Source organism: Lathyrus oleraceus, chromosome 7 (assembly GCF_024323335.1).
Source record: "Lathyrus oleraceus cultivar Zhongwan6 chromosome 7, CAAS_Psat_ZW6_1.0, whole genome shotgun sequence".
Lineage (NCBI taxonomy): Eukaryota > Viridiplantae > Streptophyta > Magnoliopsida > Fabales > Fabaceae > Lathyrus > Lathyrus oleraceus.
This window is the reverse complement of record NC_066585.1, coordinates 234,904,934-234,913,600: the sequence shown is the minus strand read 5'-3', so window position 1 is coordinate 234,913,600 and position 8,667 is coordinate 234,904,934. Positions and strand designations below refer to the sequence as shown.

Sequence of the window (8,667 nt, the reverse complement as noted above, 5' to 3'; positions counted from 1 at the left end):
TAAAGCAACTTTTGTTAAACATACTGTTAAAAAAATCAACAATGTCACAAATTTTCAGTCTTGTAAATAGGCAATAGACTTTGATATGCACTCATTCAAGTTTGCTCCTAATGTATACCCGAACCTATGATAAAAAAACAAAACGAGTTCTGTTAGGAAGTTAATATACTAACCTCTAACACCTCTCTCAATTAGTCCAGTATTAGTAATGAATGTGTTAGTCTAAAAATTTAACAGAAGCTCATTAATGTTTGAAATTAACAATCAATAATCTCCACTGGTTCCCCAACACAACATTATGATAGAAGATTCAAAAACACTGGAAGTAACTGTAATATATCTCACCTAGAAAAAAAAATGTATGCTTTGATTCGAATTAATTCCTTCCGTTTGTTTACAAAAGTATTACCTTGGCCACTGACATAACAAGAAACTAAAAACATCAATTACCCTGATTTTAGGTTTCTCTGTGTTTGTAAAGTAACTAAATGAAGCCTTATCCATGTGCTGAGAGCTATCTCATCAAGGTGAAAGCTATTTAAAGTCGTCCACTCTATATAGCTATCATATCCAATGTTCTAAAGAAGTATTGATCCAAGGTTCCTCAATGGCAACACAATTTGCTGGGAACAATCCATACCACTTCTGCTTCTTCTTATTAATTCAATTGATATACTCAATATCACACTGGGAATTATCATTGCATGCCTATTGTTTCAGCAGAAATGGCCATAGTTTCTAAAATTGAGACACCTTCACCGTTTGAGTTCTCCATGCTAGAAGATCTACAACTGAAATAGAAAACTGCAGTCATCATAGAATCTACAAGCACCACAAACGAATACATTATCACCAAGAGCGGCCCTTCCCACATTCTTGAAGATCCATCCCCATAACTCAGTGTCTTTACTCTATGCTCAAAAAGCCCCTCCACAAAGGCCATCCCTATTGTTGATCCAAGATATATTAGCAGACCCACCTGAGTCTGACCCTTGATTAAAATACTAGACCGCAGCATCGCCTGCGCCCCCGAAACATCATCAAGCACCGAGATCACCAACGCAATGTTGCAAATGATTATGGCATTGGCAAAGAGAACAGAGAAAACTAGCCCAACCATCAACGCAGCATACACAACAACATTAGAAGAAAACCCAAGAACAGCCAACGCACTGCAGAACGCAACAAGGAAAACACAGAACATAGTGACACAACCAACTATAATTGTACAAGCCCACATATAAGTCGAAAGTATCTTCCTCCAAAACTTAGCAACAATCACACAAAACTTAGAAGAATCAAACTTCTTTTTGGAATTACTACAATCAACAGAATACACCACCGCAGTTTTCGACATCAACAACAAAGTGGCATACAAAGGAAAACACATCGCAGACGAGATAACAGTCTCGCCGAATCTCTGACAAGATTGTTTAATCATAGGTCTCAAAGGAAGACCACTAGTCTCAGCAACCAACATAAGCCTAATAGTAAGATTCTTAACAATGGATTCATCCACTAACACATTAGACAAAAGCACAGCAGAAACAGGACAAATAAGCAAAACAGTGATTATCATGAAACCCCATGAATTAAACCTAAGAATCCTTATAGTCTCTCTGAGAATATCCAAAGCGTTCATTGATTTGATTCCAAAACTGTGATCATCAGAGAGTTGCAATTCAAAAGCTTGACGTAAACGTGTTTCATCTGATCCTTCTCTTTTCAAATGATCTGACCTAAGCCTAGGAGAACAACCTCCACTGGAAATCTCCATTTTCGGATGAAAACAGAAAATCTAACAAAAAAAATCGATTATATCATTGCAAATTGCAAATGAATATCAATTTACTTAAAATTGAACGTGAAATCCAAGATCTGAAACAGGTGGATTACGCGAACAAGACGTGAATCACAAAGTGAAAGGCATTGTTGTCGGCAATGAATATTGAATAGAAAAGAATTGAAGATATACAGTACCAGGAAAAATGGATAGAGAAAAAAAAGGAGCAAAGTGCAGCGTTGAAGAGTGAGATTGTGTGGGAGAAGAAGAAGAAAGGAATTTGTAGGAAAAAGGGGAAAAATATTCAGATTTGCATTACATTGTGGAGCTGTTCACAGCTCGAGAATAATTTTCACTTTCGTTTTTAGGAAAGAAAATGTAGTAGTAATATCTTTGTAACCAACCACTTTAAATTAGCTAAATAATGTAAATAAATTAATATATTTTCCAAATCATGATATGAACTAGTAGTTTATTTTTTTGGTAACATCTTAAATATATTAATATATATTAAGGTACGAGAGTACAAATAATAAAAAAATGTTAGATCTTCATCTTTTATTGAGACAGTTCTTTTTTATCTATTTAGGAACACTATTTACTAGTACATATTTAGAGAAGAAAAATTATGGGGACTATTAAGAGGGGGATACATGAAGATGCTCCTTCTCTTTTTTTTTATGGGTTACACTTAATAAATTAGTATAAAATAAAGGAATTTTATTAAATGTAATAATATAAAGTTTTTTTTGTAAAATCTATTTAGTTTTTTTTTGTCGAAGTTTTAGGTTAGTGAGTATCTATCAAGATATTAAATTTTTTTGAGTGAAAGATGTATAACAGTGAGATTTATTTAGGCACTTAAGTAAAAAGAACCACAATTCTTGATGGCTTGATGCTCTTAAAAACCAATTGAGAACAAAAAAATAAAAAAATCAATAGTCAAAGACAATTCCAATGCTTAAATGAAGTTATATTTTATTTAAATATCTACGCGAAGTTTAATCTCTATGTATGAGAGATAGATCCAACAGAAAAAATGCGGAATTTACTAGTACGAATCTCTTCACTTATATATATATATATATATATATATATATATATATATATATATATATATATATATATATATATATATATATATATATATATTTATATATTTAAAAATTAGTTCTTTAACTTTACCTTGAAATTTAGTTGTCTCTCTCTAAAAAATTTTATTTTGTAAATTAGTATAACGCTTCGTATTCTAATTTAATAAAATATTATAGTAATTTTAATTTGCAAAATAACATCATTTTCCTAATCTCTCATAACCTCAATCCATTTCTCTTTAGTTCACCATTGTTGTTCAAGTATAATCTCTCAAGCATCATTGATGGTCATTTGAATTTAAGTTTGTCATTGTTCGCTGTTATTGCTCAAACACCATTGTTGCTAATTTGAATCTAAATTCACCATTGTTCATTATTGTTGCTAAAGCACAATCTCTCAAGCACCATTGTTGCTCATTTGAATCTAAGTTCACCATTATTCAATGCTGTTGCTCAAGCACAATCTCTCAAGCATGTATTTGCAACATTTGTTTTATGAGAATTGAAGTCCGCGAAGATGAGCAAGGGATGTTTCGATGGCAATTAAGAAGTCAAGTTATGATTAAGTTATGTTTTCTTGTCCCCTTTGGAGTGTCACCACGTCCCACTTTTTTGTTGTGTCATTTGTATGTTAATTTGTGGTCCACCATGATTTTTCTATGTTAACTTGTGGTTCCAACTATTTTCTTGTTTTATTCGGATGTTGTGGTACACCATGTTTATTTAATGTTAAATTGTGGTCCCATTGTATGTTAATTTATTCGATTATTTTTCGATTAATTCTTAGGTCAACTAAGAGTCATAAGGTTAAGTTAAGAATACACCATAGGTGGGATTAGTTATTGAACCTCTTAAGTGGTTTGTTGATGGAAATGTATATGAGATGAATTGAAAGTGGGATATGGATTACATGTCATACATGAATTTGAAGAGTTTGAGTAAAAGTGAGAGTTATGAAGACATAAGGTGTATGTGGTATGGAACCCTAAGTTTAGCTTTTCTTGTGGTCTTAGACCCTTGAATAATGATAATGATGTTATGCAGTTTGCCAAAGATGTCATTGGATTTGAGGTAATAGATGTATATGTGGATCACATTATAGATAATCCTGAGATTATGGATGCTAGTGAGTTAGGTACTAAAATTGATGACGATGAACATGTTGAAGAAATGAGTGGTGATGGTAATGTTGACGAGGATCATAATGTTGAAGTTAATGATGAAAATGTTGAAGAAATGAATGGTGATGGTAATGTTGTTGATGATCATAATATTGAAGTTAATGATGAAAATGTTGAAGAAATGTGTGATAATGGTAATGTTGATGAGGATTATGTTGCAAGTGAGGATATTTTTTAGGATATTGAGCTTCCCTTTAGTGAAGAATTTGAGGATATTGACTAGACCAAAGTACTACCTCATGAGACTTTACGCGAGGTTTCTAGTGGCAACAAAGAACAAGTACAAGTTGATATGGAACATGAAGCATATGAAGATTCTGATCATATATACACCCATATTAGGAGTAATGTTGATGAAGAGGTAGTTAACTTTCCAACTTATAGTGATGGAGTGAATTTTCATTTAGGGATGATGTTTACCAACAAGGAGATGATAAAGTATGTTATCAAGGATTATGGAATGAAAAAAATGTGTTCATTAAGAAGAATAGTTCCAAAAGGATGATGATTCAATGTATGACTGGTTGTAAGTTCTATGTGAAGCTTAGTAAAAGGAATGTGCAATGTAACACCCCAATTTTTGAGTTATTATTTTAATTGATTTATTTGTATTTTAATTTAATTATTATATGAGATAATTGAATTAATTTGGAAGATGGAGGTGTGTGTCCTTGAGGTAGATGTTATTGAAATTTATTTTAGAGTAATTGGAATTTTTTAATAATTAAAATAATACTATTTTAGTGGGTTTAATTAATTAAAAATAAGAATTTAAAGAGTTTGGGTTCAATTTGTAAATTAAGAGAAATAAAGGGGAGGAATGAGTAATAGTAAATGTTAGTAAGGGAGAGAATTATAATTATGACTAGATTACCCTAATTATATAAGGTTAAGAGGTAACCTAGGTTTAGGGGATTTTCTATCAGTATGTGAAAACATGATTAGAGGCACAAGGGAGATATAAGGTTAGAGCTTTGGAGAGAGGGGAAGAATAATCAAAGACCATAATTTTGCTATTGCTGCTAGGGAAACCAGGTAAGGGGAAGAATTGATTCAGTAATGGGTATATGCTTGAGGGGTACAATGGCAGAATCCTTAACCTCCATTATTGAGTTTTGAATAAAATTATGATTTTGTGATGATTGAATTGATGTTTATGTTGTTATTGACATTAAATTCGTGCGTGGTGTTATATATGAATTTTTGTTTTGAGTTGTGGATGAAAGTCCATCATTATTGTGTTTTTGAAGGTTTGGGAACATCATGAATTTATGAAAACATGAACTAAATGTATTGGTTTGATGAAATTGGGTGTGATTGATGATTATATAACATGTATATGCTGTTTTGGGTTGAATTCGTATGAGTGAGATGACCACCGTGATGGGTAACCTATCATGCTGCCCAAGCTTATGTTTTCAAGTCGGTCGCCACTTGAGTGACAGTCTGGATGTTTGGGGTCGGTGACTTGTGTCACTACTGTGACTAGTAACTCGTCATGCGTCTGCAGTAGGCACAAATACTTGTGTTATTGATATAAAAATGCAAATTTTGATTTTTTGAATTATGTAGATATTTTAGGCAATATTATATTATGTTAGTTGTTGTTTTAAATGATTGTTGGTATGACTTAGCGGTGAAACTTGAATTTAATCAAATTTGTGAATCAATTGATGAATGATGAAGATGTGTATACATGATGATGATGTTGTGATGAATACAGTAAATTGTGATGATGATATGCTATTGTATGAGCATGAATTATGTTGTTAAATTGTGAGTTTGTTATTGTGGATGATAGTTCAAGAGGGGAATTATTATCGTTTGTTTAATGCATGTTTTGTTTATTGTCGGGAGAGGATTTTAAACATTATGTCGTTATTGCATGGACGTGTTGTGACATGCATTCATTATATCGTTGTTGTTGATGAAAGAGGCAAGTTGTAATCCGAGCAGGGTGGATTGGTGACTTGTCCCGAATCCGAGCAGGGTGGATTCGAGGTTCAAGTAGGGTGAACCTAGTTCTTGAGTGAACCAATTGATAATGATATGGTACCACATGCATATGAGTCCAATTGAGGTTATAAGTCTCATTGCGTAATTTAAATGATGAATATGTGATTGCTTATGTATGTTGATGGATTGGGTGTGAGAATGATGTTGTGTGATTATTGTTGTATGAGAAGATGTTTGAATTCTACTTTGTAGTTTATACCGGTAATTTATGGATGTGAATTCTCACCCTCTTTGCTTTGATATTGTCCACCATGGACATCTTGCAGATACTCAGAAGTATAATTGTTGTTATGAGTGGGAAATAGCTCTTGGAGTTATTTTCATTAGTTATCACTTTTATTATTAGTTGCCATGCTCTGATTCTGTAACACTAGGGGGAGAATGATGTTTTCATTTATTATGTTTGATGTTGATGTGCTTATTTTTTCGATGTTTAACAAATGTTATGTTGATATGTGTTTGAAGTTGTCGAAAGTTAGATATTGAATTTCCTTTTTGAGTTATTTTGTGAAAGTTGAGTCTTTACAAGACAAAAATTGAAGTTAAATGTATTATTACTGTGGTTTATATGATTCCACTGCGATGATACCCTAAGTGAAGGTGAGCATGCGATGACAGGTGTTCTATGTTGCTTATATTTCCAATGCGTGTTTTAAAAATGTTTATGGGTTATTGAAGGATTGTCCTGGGTGACACATTAAACTATCGAGTAATCCTTTATTTATAAGTTTCGGGTTTAGGGTGTTATAGGCAACAATATTGGCAAATAGTCAGCTTTGTTGACGATCATACATGCCACAAAACTTCACATAACAGGAATGCAAAGACTAATTGGCTGGCAAAAGAATTTCAAATATTCTTAGACATAATCCTTATATTAAACTAGAAGGGCTCATAGTTGAATCTATTGAGATCTCACCAAAAAACACACTTTTCATCCATTCTTCTTCATGCATACAATAACTTAATACCACGACATAACTAGTACATGTAAAAATACTACCCTCTCTTTTCTCTCATACACAAACACCATACTGCAAACCTCCATTACATCTTCAAATCACCCATTAATTTCACTACCATGCGAAACACATATTTCTCCATATTCACAAAGTCACTGTTCATAAACCTTACACTTTCAACAACATATATCTCTCTTAATCTCAAACACGTAAGGAAAGAAAAGTAACTAAAAGAATAAAAATGCATATGTTTCAGTTTTGTCTTTAGGGTAGCTGACAAACGTCCAAGCTAAGAAAGGAAGTATCATTTTCTTGTTAGAACATAAACCACGCCCCATCCACCATTCGTTGTTACCGAAAAATGCACCCTTTCTTCCACCCTCCACAATATTGCAATTGCAGTACGATCAACGACCAAACCGCCATCATCCTCAACCTCACAACATGATGCAACTACTATTTAACCGACTGCCGACGATTTGGAATTTGTTCAGCTTTTGTTTGGTATTTCCTTTTACTTTTTTCTATGTTTTATGACTATGTGTACTTTTGCAATTGATGAGCATATGGTTTGACTTGTTACATTTTATCTTTTGATGTTGTTGCAACCATGAACATTGAGAAAGGGAGAAGAGTTTTAGTTTTTTTTTCAAAAAAGGTTTTGTCTGTTACGAAACAGAGCGTGAACGAAGAAGACAAGAATCTTTTTTTTCTTTCTCTCTCCCTTTCCTGCCATGTGTCACAACATGATTTGTAGCTTATGATATTTTGAATTTTTTTTTAAATCCTTTCCCTCCTCTTTTTCAAGTCAACTGCCCTCTCTCTTTGTGTTTCTTTTTCTTTTCTTTTTTTTTCCCTATCATTTTTTAATAATATGTGAGTAATTAGTTAAGATTAATTTTGATTATTAAATTGGGCCTTAGGCCCATCTTGTTCCTTGCACACCTCATATCTATATATATATATATATATATATATATATATATATATATATATATATATATATATATATATATATATATATATATATATATATATATATATATATATATATATATATATATATATATATATATATATATATCCACACCTCTCATGCTTTTTCACTATTATCCTTTTAATATTTTTTTAGTTTAACATATTAATTGATTATTTATATGCTTATTTGATTGGTTAATTAGATGTTAATCGATTAATTACTCTTTTGTTTTTTAATTTATTGTTTGATTATTTATTTACTCGTTTGCAATGTGTTTCGTCGATTAATTAGGAAACTTCACGATCCATGTTCATACCATTTGACACGTAAATAAATTTGCGCTACGATTCTCACACTAATCTCAGCAACATTTCAGTATCAATCATCAATCCAATCTCTCTTCGTAATCAATTTGAGATACTTGATCAAACACCAAGTTAATTTTCAAAATCTCACTTCAAATCATTTTTCAAATCATCAAACGCAATATTAAAACCCCCTTTTTAAAAAGTAACACGAAAGAAGAGGACTGTTGGAATCTAGTATTCCCGTGGGAACCCTCAAATGATCGGTCCCGAGCCACGCATTTTGGCTTAACCGTTCATTCTTTTCTTTCGTTCTTAAAAACACTTAAATTAACTTGGACAAAATA

The 8,667-nt window shown here is 32.2% G+C and overlaps 1 protein-coding gene across 1 annotated transcript; it reads right to left on the bottom strand.

Moving 5' to 3' along the window:
- Positions 1-346: 346 nt before the first annotated feature.
- Positions 347-2,184, bottom strand: LOC127106076 (uncharacterized). Its single transcript, XM_051043357.1, has one exon. The coding sequence runs from the start codon at positions 1,775-1,777 to the stop codon at positions 698-700; it is 1,080 nt and encodes a 359-aa protein (XP_050899314.1). The 5' UTR covers positions 1,778-2,184; the 3' UTR covers positions 347-697.
- Positions 2,185-8,667: the final 6,483 nt, after the last annotated feature.

What these genes read in the sequence shown, in the direction of transcription:
- LOC127106076 (XM_051043357.1), bottom strand. Translation starts at nt 1,777, where the DNA reads ATGGAGATTTCCAGTGGAGGTTGTTCTCCTAGGCTTAGGTCAGATCAT.